The following is a 17170-nucleotide window of genomic DNA, read 5'->3' on the forward strand; positions in this document are numbered from 1 at the left end:
AAAGTGACATAATTTTCCCAATAAATCCACGACCTAGAATCCCTAAATGGACGAAGCAATAACTCACTCCAGACAGTAGACGAATCATGTTGAAAAAGAAGTCACCCAACAAAAGGGCAATACAACAAAGAATTTGAAAGAAATTAGCCTTGAGGTAAACAAAACATGGGACTTTGGGGATTTTTTTTATTCTTAAGAGTATATATTAAGCAAGGGAATTATATCAATGAGACTCCTACAAAATAACATTTTATGCTCCAAACATCTTTACACAGCTTATCATTTTCCATGGACATATTATAAAGTGAAAACATTGAAAGCTCACAATTTTTCCTATGCATCATGTCCTCCCCGGTCTATCTCAAACCCTCAACCCGGAATGCAATAAATAAGATGATCATGTGGATAAATATAATCAAATTATAGTCACCACATCTAGTGTTTCTAAAAAATGATAAAGTTAGCTATGCTTAATGAGAAATGAAACATCTTTCGATAAAGGATAACTTTCCAAACTAAACTCTAATCGGAATGGTTATACTCATATCCATACTTAGTCTGAATTTAACCCTCCTTAACTCAATTGAATAAGAGATCAATGTCGCAAGTTCTAATACCTTGCAAATCAGATATTTATAAAATAACTTTAGTCCATTAATAATAACATGTATAAGTTGTCAACATTTTCTTATTTCCTTATGATTTTCAAATACAAAACCTCATAATTAATCTCTCAACTTAAGTGACCATGTCATTCTTTGTGATTTATGATGCCCTTCATTTAATTGTGGTCACCCAACTTATCTTGCTTTGTGTAAGCAATTTTTCTCATTATATTTTTAAGTGCCCTTTTAAAAAAGGATAGAATAATATATGACACATCTAAAATATAACTTATAAGTATAAAGATTCAGTCAACTATGTGTGTGAACATCAAATAGTTCCCTATGAGGCTTACATGACTAACTAATTTTAGTTTAGTTGTTTTTAATGATAAACTAAATTAAAAATATATCTTAGATTTATAATTTCTTAGTTCAAGTTTATTTACATTTGATCTATGCATGAGGTTCGGAGCCTGAAAATCGGGTTTTGATATGGCTTGAGTACTAGATTTGAATATTTGGGTTAACAAAGAATTTGTTAAGTTGTCTTGAAGACAACTCTAAATCTAGAAGAGAGGCGATAAATCATCTGGGTCACTTGACAATGATGAGTGCATTTGAACTATCCATTATCGACGAGTGCATCTGGTTCATCCGTCATCGACGAGTGCAACCCACCCAACAATGACAAGTGTATCTCGGTCATATGGCTTCGTCGATGGGCCATCCAACATTCACGAATGCATTTGTTAAGTTTTTTTTTTGAGAAATGGCTTACGTCATTAATTAAAAAGACCCGAAAAGGGTAAAAGGAGTACAAGAGATGAAATTGAGCTTACAACAATTTGCTCAAAGTCAATACACGATAACCATAAGGAATCCACAATTGACCTAAGAAACGCACACGGACATTAAGTCAAAATACAAAAGTGAATAAGAAATGAAATTAACAATCAATGAAATAAAACAAGACGCATTTGTTAAGTTGTCTTAAGGCAATACTGAATAGAGAAATATATGGACATTGATTAATGTATTTGGGGTATTTGAAGTCAATTGGGAGATTTATTGAGTTGTCTTGAAATTCATAGTGCAAAGAAATAGAATATTGAACAAAACAAAACTATATATTTTGGTATATAATCTTAATTTTAAAAAAATAAGATTAATACAAAATAAAAATTTAATATTTTATTACGATAATATAACTAGAAAAATATTATGAAAATATTTTGGAGATTCTTTGCCAATATATTACGCACTGTAAATCTAGTTTTGTAAATCTAGTTGAAGCTTATTTAAAAGTGTAATCAAACACTTTAGAAACGTTAGAAACGTGATATAGTCACTTTCACTTTCAGTCCTACTAGATTTGTTAAGTTTCTCTCCCTTTTTCTTTTTTCCTCTAATATATCAATTGTAAATATATATTTAAACTTCATATCCAGATAAATGGTGTTTTATGTTCCAAGTGGGTTCAAATATATCACATTAGTAAAAAAAAAAAGACATAAAAAAGTAACTATATATTACATGTGTTGGAGCTATGTTAGAAAATACTCTAAAAAAAATTACATATTACATGTGTTGGTCCAAATAGAACATTTACTAAAACAAAAAAATTAGTAATTTCGAGTAGTATTAATTAATTTATGATAATTAAAAACGAAAATGAAAGGGTTGTAAATAATATTATCAAAGAGTAAACTATTATTATATTTAAGGGTTTTGTGTGGTCAAGATTAACAGGTGGTGTTCAGGATACGTGGCGCACTTACGTATTGTCTTGGGACACGTGGACGGACGATTATCAGCCCATTTTTTTCATTTTAATATAATAAAAATTGATTTATTAAGTTTATATATTTTTAATATATTAAAAAAATAAAGAATCATTTAGATACATGGAAAAAAAAATCAACCAAGTTAACCAGTAAGTCACTAACTGATTTCACAGTCTTTCTGAATATATATATATATATATATATATATATATATATATATATATATTATATTTTATGGAATATGTAAGTCATGACTATAAGTTGTATATTGTAAAATTGATATTTAACAAATTAATTAAAATAAATCATTTTATTATATATTATATAAAATTATTATATTTAATAAAACTAACATAATATTTATGGCTCAATTGCTCTTTTGGCTCGAACTTGAGTTGTTTATACTAAATAAGGCTTGAATTATCAAAATTTTAGTTATTTAAAACTTTTAAAAAGACTATCAAAGTCTGTTTTCTTACTTTAAGATAATATATTTTTTTTAATTAATTTATCATATTTGTAAAATTAAAATAATGATTTTTTTCTTTGATTTTTCCAATTATTTTCACACATTATATATCAACCGTATTCGGCAAGTTTGAACATGGATATCTCGAAAAAATACTCAATTTAAAATACAAATACATTTAAATTGGTAGACATGTCGTTATAAAGTTTTTTTTTTTAATAAATAAAAAATCTATATCTATTCATGTTTTTTCAATTTATTTCTCATATTACATATTTTATTAATCACCAAAACTAATTTCAACTAAATAAAGTGTCTAATTCTCAAAAATAATACTCAATTATTAAAAAAATACGTCCAGACGTCTCTAAATATCATTTCATTTCAAAACATGACACATTAATTAGAAAACAAAAATAATACATTAAAATAATATCACGCGTTGCCCATTTGAAAAAACTCTCTGATGGCTAAAACTTTGATAGTTCGAACCTCATATTGAAAACTCAAAGTTCAAGTCCCATTTGATAAAAATGATCAAAGTTTGAGTCCCATTTGATAAAAACGATCAAAGTTCGAATCTCAAATAATAACAATTGAGCATAATATATATGAGTAAGGTTAGTACAATTATACACAATTGATAACCTCCATGACATGAGAGAGAATGGGGAATGAGGAAATGAATTACATGGAATTAGTTAAAAAAGAGAAGAAAGAAAAAATTTATTATTTTTTCAGTCAATCAAATTGCGGCACATCATTCAATCTCTTATTTCCTTATTCAATTTCTCTTTCTCTATTATTTCTCTTAGTTATGAAAGTTAAATAAAAGGAGAGATGAATAATGTCATTCTAGAATAAGACAATTCCGTCGAATAGAGGGTGCGGTTCAATGTTAAAATGAATTGAAAATTCAAGTGTCTAACTGAGTAGGTTAAAATTTGTAGAAAATCATCAAACTTCAAGAATACAAATTAAACAAGGATGATGATGTTGAGAAACAATCTAATCTAAACACGCAATAAAAGAAGATATAGAGATAAAATGGTAAAGAATAATAAAGAACACAAGATATAACGAGGTTCGGCCAACAATGCCTACATCCTCGGGGAGTCGTCCATTCTATTGATATTCCATGGAATAATGGTCCAAGTAACCCTAGGTTACAATGTCTCTATTTATAGGAGTACATCAAAAGCCCAAAGACTAAACTACTACTCCTAAACCCAATAAAGACTTAAAGCCCAATTACAATATATACTCTAATTAAATATGAGCCCAAAACCCAACAATCTCCACCTTGGGCGAATACTGCGCTTATTGAGATGTGATGAATAAATTACAAATCTCCACTTTGACGAATTTCACGTCCCTTAGGAAATACACGAGCCGTACCCATCAATCTTCACCTCCACTCCATTCAAGAGCTCTTAGAAGAATAACAATCTCCGCCATTACGTATATCGCGCTATCAAAAAGTTATGAGCCACACATCAATCTTCACTGTTCGAGCCATTCACGAGATAAATCATTATACCTCCACTTCCGTTCAAAAGCCCTTAGAAGATAAAATCATAGAGTTTATAACACCAAGTAAACTTGGCAACTACGCTACTTAAGCAACTAGAGACATTCAACAACTCTTCCCAATCTTTGTTCATACCCGTTGACATATGCGGAAACTAGATTTAACAATTCTTTATTATGTCAAACTAATCTTTACATTTGTTTGCCACAAACTAAGTGTCATATTTTTCAAGTACAACAATCGACTGAAACCAAAATACCGAATAGACCCAAGACGAACTTTCATCGTCTACTTTTTCAAAAATCATATATCTATCGAAAGTTGAGAACACCCAAAACGAACTTTCATCGTCTACTTCCTCAAAATAAGATATCGATTGAAAAGCGAGAAGATTTAAGACGAACTTTTATCGTCTACTTCATAACAAATAAATTAGGCTATCACGACATCTCTTTTCTCTAGCTTAAGATCTGACAAAGTATTTGTCACCCATCTTGCCTTGAACGTTACATACTCAACCAAATTGAACCTCATACTTCTCCTTGAACACATTAACTTGCAATATGCTAGTTTCTTGAGTCCAAAAACGCCTAGCAATCCAAAAATATTATTTCAATATTCAATATCTCTATTTAATTGTCTTCACCCATGCTTCAAATGACCATCTATAGTTTCTCTGAAAGAAATCGAATATCCTTTCATTTGAATTGATCGAACCTCTCATCTAGCCCATTTTTCATGACTAAGAATCCCTATTCAAGGTCTCAATAATCCCATTCATCTAATATATGATCCACAATGTATAAACAATTAAGATAGAATAAAAGAAGTAACAAAATCATCACCTTCGAATTAACCGAGTCTCCCATCTAGCCCCTTTTTCATGACTAGGAATCCCACTCAAGGTTTTTATTTATCTTCTCACATTAAAAGATAATGCAATGATTTCTTCTCGGTCGTTTGAGAGTTGCTTTCAAGATGTCTCCACCTCAACTTATAAGTGTCTTTCATTAGTCTTCCTCTTCCTGATCCTTCATTGATAATATGTGTTAACTGGAATTATTTCAATCCTTAATCACCCGCCAACTCAATGTAATCTTGCAATTTGGCCTAAAGGATTGCCGTGTTAACATGTCGACAATGTTATCATCGGTAAACACCATATAAATAACAACTTTCCATACACGATCATATTTTTGTCAAGTGTAAAAGCACATAATCTCACCACAGTCTTCATCTTGATTAGCTCTTCTAATAAGATAAGGTCATAACCAAAAAGATACAAACTTTTTGGTCCCAAATAAGTCAAATAAAATTAAAATTAGGCAGACACTTTAAGCCCCAGAAAAACAAACTTCGAGACGTCCAAACCTTGATCCGACCGTTGAAAATGTAGAGTAACGAGTTACCAACCCTCTCGACAAAATCTCAGCGCAATCAAACTCAATTTGAATCTCCGATCGTCAGTTTGATGAACCCTGCGCGGCTGTAGGCGAAAATCTACTACTAGTTTTCTCTCTACCCCTCTTTTAATTTGACTTCTTCAATAACCGGTTTCCAAAGAAAAATCTCTTCAAACTTATTTCAGCCGAGAATTTCTTTAAGTCAAAACCCTCGCCATAGTGAAATAATGTCACCCATGTATGCCAAGACAACAATCAGTTATAATAAAACCTCAAAATAATTTTCAATAAGTATGAAGATGTATCGTTTGTTCTCCACATTCTTCTAGCAAAATCCTGCATAGAAAGAATCTAACAAATCATATATATGATTAGTGCACCCTCAACTCATACTTCAGAAATTATCATTCTTGGTAGAACCCTTGAGGCATCAATACCCACTTGACAACTTCGCACCAGCACTTACCGGATATTGCCAATCAAAACCTACTCATAAGGTTTGATGCAAATTTAAATTCGGCCTTTATACACACATATCAAAACCACACTCTTGTAAACAAACATTAAATCCACCCGCTTTAATCAGAAAACCATTTATATATTGCATTAATTGTCTTCAATAAGCACTCCACCTTCTTTTTCAACTCCAATTTTCAATCTCCATATTGACGAATATCAAATCTCTTAGCAGATAAATCACAAATCTCCATATTTGAGAAATTCAAGTCAAACAAGCCTCAATATAAATCCAAGATCAAAGCATACAAAACTTTGAGAATTTGATTAAAATCAAACAAGGCTTACTTGTGAAAATTGGAATCAAATAGGTCTTATTTATGAAATCAAACGAGACTTAAATAAAAAGTCTTAGTTGAAAAAGTCTTAGTTGTTGACCGCTTCAAAGATTATTGGCTCTTCTCTATATATTATATTATATCATAATATAATATAATATCTATATATATGGAATATATAGAGATATATATGGAGATATATATATTTTTTTCCTTTTTATATTTTAATAGACCATATGTCCCAAATTAAAATAAGTTAAAAGAATATACCTCATTTTCTTCATTCTGTTGTTGCTGCCTACACGACTTTTCGTCACCTGCACCCATTCACCCAGAACTAAGAAATATTTTAACGACCGTTGACATCTCCTTAGCAATTGAAGATTTCGACTCAAATCTTCACAGCGGCTAAATCTTCTACAACCAATGTCGTTTTCTCAAATAACCAACAATCTTTAACAAAAGCACAAATATCAACAACTTCTTCAATGGTGGTTAGGGTTTCCGTCATATCTTTACAAATAGACTAGGTTAAACATTCTCAAAACATGCTCTGATACCACTTGTTGAGAAAAGATCTAATCTAAAACACGCGATAAAAGAAGATATAAAGATATAGTGGCAAAGAATAATAAATAACACAAGATATAACGAGGTTCGGCCAACAATGGCTACATCCTCGGGGAGTCGTCCATTCTATTGATATTCCATGGAATAATGGTCCAAGTAACCCTAGGTTACAATGTCTCTATTTATAGGAGTACATCAAAAGCCCAAAGACTAAACTACTACTTCTAAGCCCAATAAAGACTTAAAGTCCAATTACAATATATAAACTCTAATTAAATATGAGCTCAAAACCCAACAGATGAGTACCAACAAAAACATTTTAGAGAATGAATTGGCACCAAACCTTGACAATTTCATACAATAATACTCATTTAAGTTCGCCAATTTAAGTTCGCGTGGCTGATTAATGTTAGCCACCAAAACTCTCAACGAGTTAGCATGAAAATGAGAAGAGCTCGAATGCTCGAGATGAGAAGTAGATTCAATACACATGGAAGATGGGAAAGTGAAGAATTCATGTATTGTATCAATCAAACTTGAATTATTAATACTTCCAAAAAAAACTTGAATTATTAAATGTTGAGATATTCTTCTGAGTTGATGTTGACCCCATTATCGTTGGACCAACATTTCGTCAATCACCTAAAACAATCGAATGAGTTTCTAACCAAATTCGTTACCTCAACAATATAATGAGTTTCTAACTAGATTAATTAATAGTTGAAGATTTAATATATATATATATATATATATATGATACACTAAACTTGAAAAATTATTTTTTAAACATAAAATTTAATATTTTTATTTGTAAATCACTAAAGTTTAAATAAAATATTTGTTTAATTTTAAATTACTATAAAAAATAAATTAAATAATTAATCAAATAAAAATGAGTAAGAAAACATCAAAAATAACCTACAAAATATTAAATCTAGTTTGAACCAAGAAAACGGACTCGTTTAAAAACTCCCAAATCGAACCCCGGGCTTTGAACAAAAAATAAATAAATTATTATATTATTTTATTATTAATTTAAATGAAATAATATTTTTAAATATATCATAATTATATATATTAACCAAATTAATATAATTTTTTTTTTGTTAAATATAACTCTAATGTTTCCAAACCAACCAACATGCAAAAAATAAGCTGGGCAATTTATCTTTCAAATCAACATTCATAGTTTGTAATATTTTTTTAAAGACCAAAACTCATATTTGATTGGTTTAATAACGAAAATTACAATCAATATGAATCAATAAAAATCAGTTCTATTAAAACCATGACAACAAAACCACAATCAATGATGAAAATAATAAAAAGAAATAGTTCAATTCAAATTATAACATGAATTTCTAAATATAACTCATCAAAAACATTATGATTAATAGAAAAGATAAAATCAAAATGTTAAAAAAACACAAATAAGAAGCTAGCCGGTGGTAGGACTCAGGGATCCTCTTGAGGCGGAAATCACCCCCACATGACAATGATCACAAAATATTTCAAATGGGGACATATTAAATCTAAAAAATAATTCACGATAAACATTCGACTAACAGTTAACCAATTCAATTCAGACTAAAATAGCTGTAACACAATATTATAACAACCTTAATAGGTGTACGTGACTCATATTCAACAACATCGTCAACCTCAACAATAGAGTCGCACGCATTATCGTCAAATCCGACAATTCAGGGAGCATATATACCAACACCAAAATCAACATAATTTTTACCATGATAACTTGTAATGTGAATAAGACCGATAATTAATATCTTAGGTACTCAATATCAAAGACCGAACCAGAAATTAAAGTTAGGGGTTGATCAGGTAAGGAAAATCAAATTAAAAGACTGATAGTTTAATGTAAGATAATTTTTTTTAAATAAAAGTTTGCAATAGAGAAGAATCAAACCCTGGCATAATATATACAGTTTATCTTAAAATCTTTAGACTATTCTATTATAAGTTTAAAAAAAATCAGATCTATAAGTAATTTTTTTTTTAAATTCATCATAAACCTAGTACAACTCTTGCATAGATTCGTCACTACTTAATATATAGTAAGTTTAATATAATGTCAAGAACAACTACGTCTCTTAGATATAAGATGCATATGGCGAAAACACATAAAAACTTCACTTCATCTTCCTTAAATTAATCTCAGTTATGAACACTAAATAAATATGAGGTTTCCTAGGATCGGTTGGGATTTTGATTAATCTAAAAAGGTTCCACACATATTCTGAAAGGAGGGTTTTCATATGAGAAAATTAAAACAATCCCTATATTACTTAAATGCTTACAAATAGGTCCTAAACATTCATTCTCTTTTAAAAGAGACTACTATTTAAAATTAACATCCCCTTCTCAACATGTAACATTCATCTTGTAAAGAAAATTGTGTAATTGACCGCCTTCTTAAAACATTTGCTAGTTGAAATTTGAAGTATTTACACTTGTTTTTGGTATCACAAAGCCTTCTTAGAATTGGTACGGAAAATGCCATGTTTGAGGCGTTAAAGTATTTTTGTCTTATCGCATGAACACATATTTTTAATTAATTGTTGCACCATAAAGGAATCCAAATATATTTTCTTCAAATCTCTTATCCTGTATGAAATATATTTCAATTCACAGTTCATAGGAACCTGAGTTTTGCCTCAAATCAAAATATATGTTCAATTAGTTCATTTTTTCCAAGACCATTTTAGGTCCAAGCGTATTGCAATACACAATGAGTGATTGTAATTGCTATCAATCACATATTAAAAAAAAATTCAATTTTGTTCAAAGTCGATTAACTCGAGTTATTGAACTAGAGTCAATTTTGTATAAGATTAATTTTTAATTTTGTATTATTTATAAATAATTATTTTCCCCACTTTTATAGATTATGAAGAGTTGACCTTATTTTTAATATTCTAACATGATACATTTGAAAAATATATAACCTTTGAATTTTTGCTCATAGTTAATTCCAAAATTTTGTCATACTTCAAGCATGCTTAATTAGTAGTATAATAATCATATTTAACAATATCACATTTTGTTTTTGAAAGGTTTTTTTTTTTTTCATAAAAGTTTGGTCAAACAAATATTTAATATTTTAAAATATTAAAAACATATATATAAAGTAAAAATACTGTAACTGTTAATTCATTGAACACTAAATTATGTATATTGTTTAAATGTATATACAATATTACACAATAACAACTTTTTACAAAACATTTTTATATATAAATTAATTTTTTTAAATTCGATTTTAATTTAAAACATTTTAAATTAAAATAGAGTTTATGGCGGTAAAAGTCATACTAGTTTCCTTGGTTAAAAATAATTGATATTTTTTTTAAAATTATTATATTCAATAATAAATTAAATTACAATAAAATGTATACAAATTTCTTTCAAAAATGCCCACAAACATCTCTAGTAACTCTAGTAGCATGATGATCACAAATTAGATTAAATTAATATTTTTTATAATTTTAAATTCATTCATATATTATGTTTATTTATTTGGTTTTAATAATTTTTTTTAGAATATTCAAATCTTATACATTCAATCCTTCATAATTCACTTTTTTTTTTTAATTAATTTTGATATTGATATTAATATTAATTATAAAAATTGTAATAATAATAATAATTATTATTAAATAAAGATAAAAATCAAATTGGTATCTTTCTTAAAATTTATTTCTTTATCATAACAATAATTAATATTATTTCAATTATTTAAATAAACTATTTATATACTCCTAAATTGGGTTTTATCATATCAAAACTTTATTTCAAAATTGATAAATATAAGAATAGGGTTTTTACTTTTTATAATAAAAATCGAATCTTTAATATCTCTAATGTAGATTTGACCCAATCCCAATCACGACAAGCTGCATTACCCAATTACGATAGATCTACAGCGAAGCTTCCCAATAAGGGATTTGTAAACTCGTCATCTTTCTAATAATTCTGTTTTCTGCCGAAATCCTGCTTTCTACACCCCCAATTCACACTTTCCATCTTCCTCTGCCCGTCATTTCAAACCCTAATTCAACCCTATTGGATTTCATTAGTTACTCCATCGCTTGTTTCGGCTACCCTTGTATCTGAATTTCACCATGAGAGAAAGAAAGATTGCCAAACTTAATGCCGACAAGCAGCAACAAGATCAGACCGATCACATCTCCCCTTTTAAGTTCGCAAAATTGCTCGATCCGGAAGCTTCTTGGGACAAGGTATGGTCTTTCAATTTCTTAAATTTCGTGAGATTCTTATAGAAGTGCATGGAGGATGTTAGTATGAATTATTGTTTCATTGCATGTGAAGGGTTTATGAAATAAATTTGGAATACCTATCTGAAAGATAGGATCATATGTGGGGAATTAAGTGTGGTTAGTTCATTGTTTAGCATCTGGGTATGATGATTTTCTTTGCAAAACACTGAGATAGTAGGTGGGTATGTTTCTATTGGTGCATAAGCTTGAGTAGTTCAGCTTGAGTAGTTCACCTTTGGGAGTTGTGTTTGGATCCGGACTTGGATTTGCTAAAACATCAATTAAAAGCTGTTTGATTTCCCCCAAAATCAGAATCATCTTTGATATTTGCCTGTTTAAGATAATTTACAATCTATACAAGTGAGGGTTTGTAAGAATTATGTTCTTCATTAACCAATTTCTGCAACCTGTTCCATTCCAATTGAAGGGTGAATCCCCTATCTCATCTAGTCAAGAGCTTCTAGTTGTGTTTCTTCACTTTGATTCTATGGCCTAGGGAGATGATGCTTAGAAACTGCTTCTGGATATGAAGAGAGAAGAATTTCGTGAAGAAATTATGCTTTCGAAAGATATTTGTATTTGTATTTGCCCCTTATTATAGGAAGTTGTTATGAGATCCTTCCCTAAAATAGGCTGCATTACAGTCCTTGGGACTCTAAAACCCTTCTGTGGATGATTTGGTAGATGGTGAAATTCCGAAAACTTCAACTTTATTGCATAATTGATCCAACATCTGCCAAGTTCCTTCATTGGTGTGGTTTAAGTTTTTTATATCCAGGTTGTGACTTAATTGTGCTGTAATACATTAGGGTTTGTTTATCCAAGAATATTTGTGACTTAATATCTTGTTCTATGAAATGAAACCATTTTTTTATTGGTTTCAGGATCAATTAGGGGATGTACTGCATTGGATTCGGCAAGTGGTCGCCTTGGGATGTGGATTGCTGTGGGGTGCCATTCCATTAATTGGTGGCCTTTGGATTGGAATGTAAGTTGCTTCCTCAATTTTTATTGGACCAATTTGGAATTCTTTTTCTTCTAATTTTGTATCTGTTTCTAACATTCAAACACCCACATTATATTTAGAAGCCAGATCTCGCAATTATTCCAAACAAAACATGATGTACATCTGTATCTAGATGAAAATTAGAGAAAAGACTTGTTTTCAAATAGAGGAAGTTAATGATTTTTCTAACTACTGATTTCTTGCCTACGTCTCTTAATGACTTTGCAGTTTCCTTCTTTTGTCGTCGGGCATAATATATGGATATTATGCGCTTGTACTCAAAGTTGATGAAGAAGAGTTTGGGGGTCATGGAGCTCTCCTCCAAGAAGGGCTTTTCGCTTCTTTTACGCTCTTTCTGGTATTTAAACAAAACCTCTCTTTTGATTGCAAAGAATCCTTACATTTATGGTTTTGAACCTCTACTTGAACTTAAAACTTCTCTGTTTGGTGTTTTTTTCAGCTTGCTTGGGTTTTGGTATACAGTTTGACACACTTCTGATGAATAAACTTCAAACAGAGTTTATTATGTACCTTTCTCAAGATGGTTAGTTAAGAGTAATTTGCCTTCCTCCCGTTGACTGATAAAAATGCTCAGATTTCTGTATTCGTTTTTCACTGTACCATACCCAATTAATCGACTGCCTGAACCGTTACCATAGCAGATAACATTGCAGTCTTCACAAGTTATTCTTTTTTTCCTTCTATAAATGGGATTTTTCCGCCTTTGCATTTTATGCATAAATTTTGTTATTTTGTTTCCTATTTGTTTAGACAATGATCTACTTTTGTTCATCTTTAACTACCTGCTAGCTAATGATTTCAGTTATTAACAGGATCTAGGTTGCATAACCAAGATCATTTTCAAAGTTGGTGTTTTTCGCTTTTTCTTTTCATATTTGTCGCTTTGGATTTGTCAATTTTAGTTTTCTCTTTGTCTAGTTTCAATATCCCAACACCCGACAATAGAGACAATAGACCTAGGCTGCAAGGGACAATCCAATTGGTCTCACCAGAGTTCCATAATCACATTCTGACACTTAATTGATATCACACTTATGTTGTTATATTAATAGATGATTAGAACTTTGCTAGAGTTTTCTTTTTGTATGATTCACTATTAATATAGAGAAGATGATTCAGAGGAATAATAGTTTACAAAATTATCTTTTTAATATTAAAAGTTTGATATTTTAATTAAATAATATATTATGTAACAAACTTAATTTCGTTGAATACAGGAAGATAGCATTATTTCTATATTTATGACATCCAGCTGAGTTTAAAGAATCGAACCGTGGTTTTTAATCTCTTAGAAACTATTTTTTTGGCACTTAAGTTACATTGGTATATTATGTTTGGTCGAATTATTTGGTAAGTTATGTTTAGTCGAATTATTGTAGTTTGAATAACACAAACGTTATGGGTCATCTATATACCATTATTGTTTATTTTCCCTCTTATGTTGTTGAAAATTAAATACTTTTCTTTTATAATTTGTTTTTCGTTTCTCTTACTTGGGTACTAGACTTTTCGATTTTAGTGTATATTTTTTTTTTTCTCCTAATAAAATCGAAACTATTATAGAAATCATACTTAAATCTTAACAAATTGAAATCTTAATCAGTATGTCTCATCTTAAAAGACATCATTTCATCTCTTCCATTCTTCACTATCACAGAGATCCTTCATCTTTCTCTTCTGATCAACTTTGGTCCTTGTATTTTCTTTATATTTAATTTGAAGACCAGATTAAAATGCATTTTAAACAAATATATATACAGAGTCGGCCCCGAGTTTTGGGCTGCCTCAGCCCCATTAGAAAAATGTTTGATATTTTTTGTTGCACTAAGTCGAGTTAAAAATTTTAGTAAAAAAATGGTTTTTAGTGAGGTTTGAACCCATAACCAAAACAAAGAATTTAAGTTTTTATCTAGAACCACTATATTACAATATCTTATGTTCAAAATTACAATATATAATGATTCTTGTCGAGCTTACCCCGGGATGCTTAATTTCAAAATAACCGAATTGTCGGATCGAGAGATATGATTAATTTGAATATATATGTGAGATTATTTTAAATATATGTGAGAGTATATATTGGATATATATTATTATTATTATTTTATTAAATTTATTTTATTTATATTTTTATTCGTATATATTGTACAAAAAAAATCTTTTTAGTTAAGTTAATATTATATTAAATATATTTATATTCTATAAATTAATTATGATAATGTATTATAACTTGCAATTATATTAACAAAACTAACTAAGCATAAAATATATAATCATTTCATTTATATTTATAAAATTTCAAACTAACCAATTTTGAAAAAATCATTTGGGTAGAGAGAAATAAATTGATGTCCTATTAACTCTACCCAAAATTCGCAAAGGCAATCTCAATGTTTTGGTAGATTTTTTGAAAGACATAGGATGTTTTTTTTAATGTTGAAACTAGCATGATTCCTATAATCATGATCTACATTCATTTTATTTAGGATGTTTATTTTAATGTTGGAAACTAGTATGATCCCTATAATCATGATCTTCATTCATTTTATTAAGATGTTATAAATGAGAATCCAAACCTTCACTTAAAATATGTTATTTATAGTTCTATTATTCATATTTTCTCATTAACTTTATTTATTACTTTCTCCACTACTCATCTTATTGTCTCCAATTATATTTGTTTGGTCCATACTAGTTTAATGGTGTGAATAGTGCATTGACTACAAGGAGACAACTTTCCATGGGTCTAACCCACCACTAAGTTTTGTAATGAATTAAACTAGTGGATATATATATATATATATATATATATATATATATATATATATATATATATATATATATATATATATTCAACTCACGGTGCCACATATCTAGTTTGATATGAGTTCATTTGATTTTAATTTTTTCTGTATTTTACACATTTAAAAAAAATCCTTTAATTATCAAATCAATTATATTATAAATTAAAATATTTTTAATATATTTTTATTAAATTTAAATTTTAAATACAACAAAATAATAATTAAATTAATTAAAAAGTAAAGTAATTTACTTTTTTTTTTATCAAACAACTTTTTTTTTTTTTTTATAAACCCCAACAAAAAAAATGTAAATAACCAAAATCAAACAAGCTCCATAATTGAATCAGGGTTGGTTGGTATAAGTTTTTTAAAAACAAATTTGGTTGGTGTGATATATAGAAATGAAATTTTTTAATTTTAATAAAAATACAAAAAGTTTCATATTATAACATATAAGGATAAATATTTTTAATTGATAAAGTCACTTTATGTCACTATCAGTTCTGTCAGTCGACCATGTGATACATGTCCTCATCATTGTAGTTGGTTTATTCCAAAATTGAAGATTCATAATTTGATCGATCAGTTTCATGAGCATCTAACTAGCTAGCTTCTTCTCATAAGAAAAACAGGGAAATGAAGATCATCATCATCATCTTCTTGATTCTGTTGTTTGTGGGTTTATGCTGCAATATTGCTGCAATTGCAGCTCCCGCAGATGAACATGGTCTCCACCAAGTGGGTTTCAGCAATTTCACGACCGATCATAAACACAATGATGATGATGTTGTTGGTGTTGTTGATGATGCGAATTGGCGATTATGGGACGAGAAAGAGGAGTTCTTGATGGAGTCAGAAGTGAGTCGGAGGATTCTAGCTCAGAGTGGTGGTACTGCTAATAAAGGAACTTCGAAACCCGGACCCTATTGTAATGCTTTAAGGACCTGCGATTGCATTAATGGACCTAAATGTAGCAAATGCAAACCCAGATGCATTAGTAACTGATAACCCATTATAAGGAACTTGATCCATGAAGAACAGTATTCATCCATCTTCTTCTTGATGTTGTTATACTAGCTACTATCCTAATCCAGTAGATTCGGCCATTATCCTAATAAATTTGTGTGTGTTTTCATATCCTCAACTTGGTTTTCTTGTTTTGAATGTGTTATTTTGACTAATTCCCAGATTTGTTTCAGGAATTAGTTGAATTGAAATTGTGTGTTAGAACCCTATTTGATTCCTGCAACAAAAACCCTTCATTTGATTTGTGTTAGAACCCAATATATGTGCCATATAGAAGTGAAATTGGTGACTTGCCTAATTTTTAGGTTATGGGGTGGGTGTTCTTTGAAGTTTCTTGTGGAGTAGGACTGAGATTATTGGATAACTAGATTTTTTGGTACTTTTTTGGTACCTTCAATAATTGTAGACATTTTCTTAGATTCGATTGTGAAAGTCATGAACTTTGTTCCGTTGATGTTTCCTAGAGGGTAGACCTAGGCCTCAAATGTTGCTCCATTGCCCATGATCATGATCAGGGATCTTTTGGAACGCCATTGATGTCAAAGCCTGGGTCGGGTTGTGTAGATCCTCAGACCATGATCATGATTTGGTTGGAGGTTGGAGAGAAACAGAAAGACCTTTCAGAACAAGTGTAGCCCGTTCCGGCTAATCCATAGTTATGTCTCGGTGCAAGATTAAGGCTTGATATGATAGTATTTATGTTTTTTTTCGACTAAAAAAATAATTAAGTATGTTTGCGGGCCATGTACTTGTATCAAGTATAATAATTCAGATAATATGTTAATTAATAATTAAGAAAGACTTCGCGGATGGAGAGGGATTCGAACCCCCGCTATCCTAACAACCGGTCTTAAGTGAA

At 29.6% G+C, this 17170-nt stretch overlaps 1 protein-coding gene across 1 annotated transcript; it reads left to right on the forward strand.

The window, feature by feature from the left end:
• Window positions 1–11063: 11063 nt before the first annotated feature.
• LOC124912175 (respirasome Complex Assembly Factor 1-like) lies at window positions 11064–13186 on the forward strand. The gene is made up of 4 exons (XM_047452736.1): window positions 11064–11415; window positions 12339–12442; window positions 12689–12818; window positions 12921–13186. Exons 1-4 carry the CDS (start codon window positions 11299–11301, stop codon window positions 12957–12959), a joined length of 390 nt encoding a protein of 129 aa, XP_047308692.1. The 5' UTR covers window positions 11064–11298; the 3' UTR covers window positions 12960–13186.
• The last annotated feature ends 3984 nt before the right edge of the window (window positions 13187–17170 follow it).

Source organism: Impatiens glandulifera, chromosome 8 (genome assembly GCF_907164915.1).
Source record: "Impatiens glandulifera chromosome 8, dImpGla2.1, whole genome shotgun sequence".
NCBI classification, from domain to species: domain Eukaryota; kingdom Viridiplantae; phylum Streptophyta; class Magnoliopsida; order Ericales; family Balsaminaceae; genus Impatiens; species Impatiens glandulifera.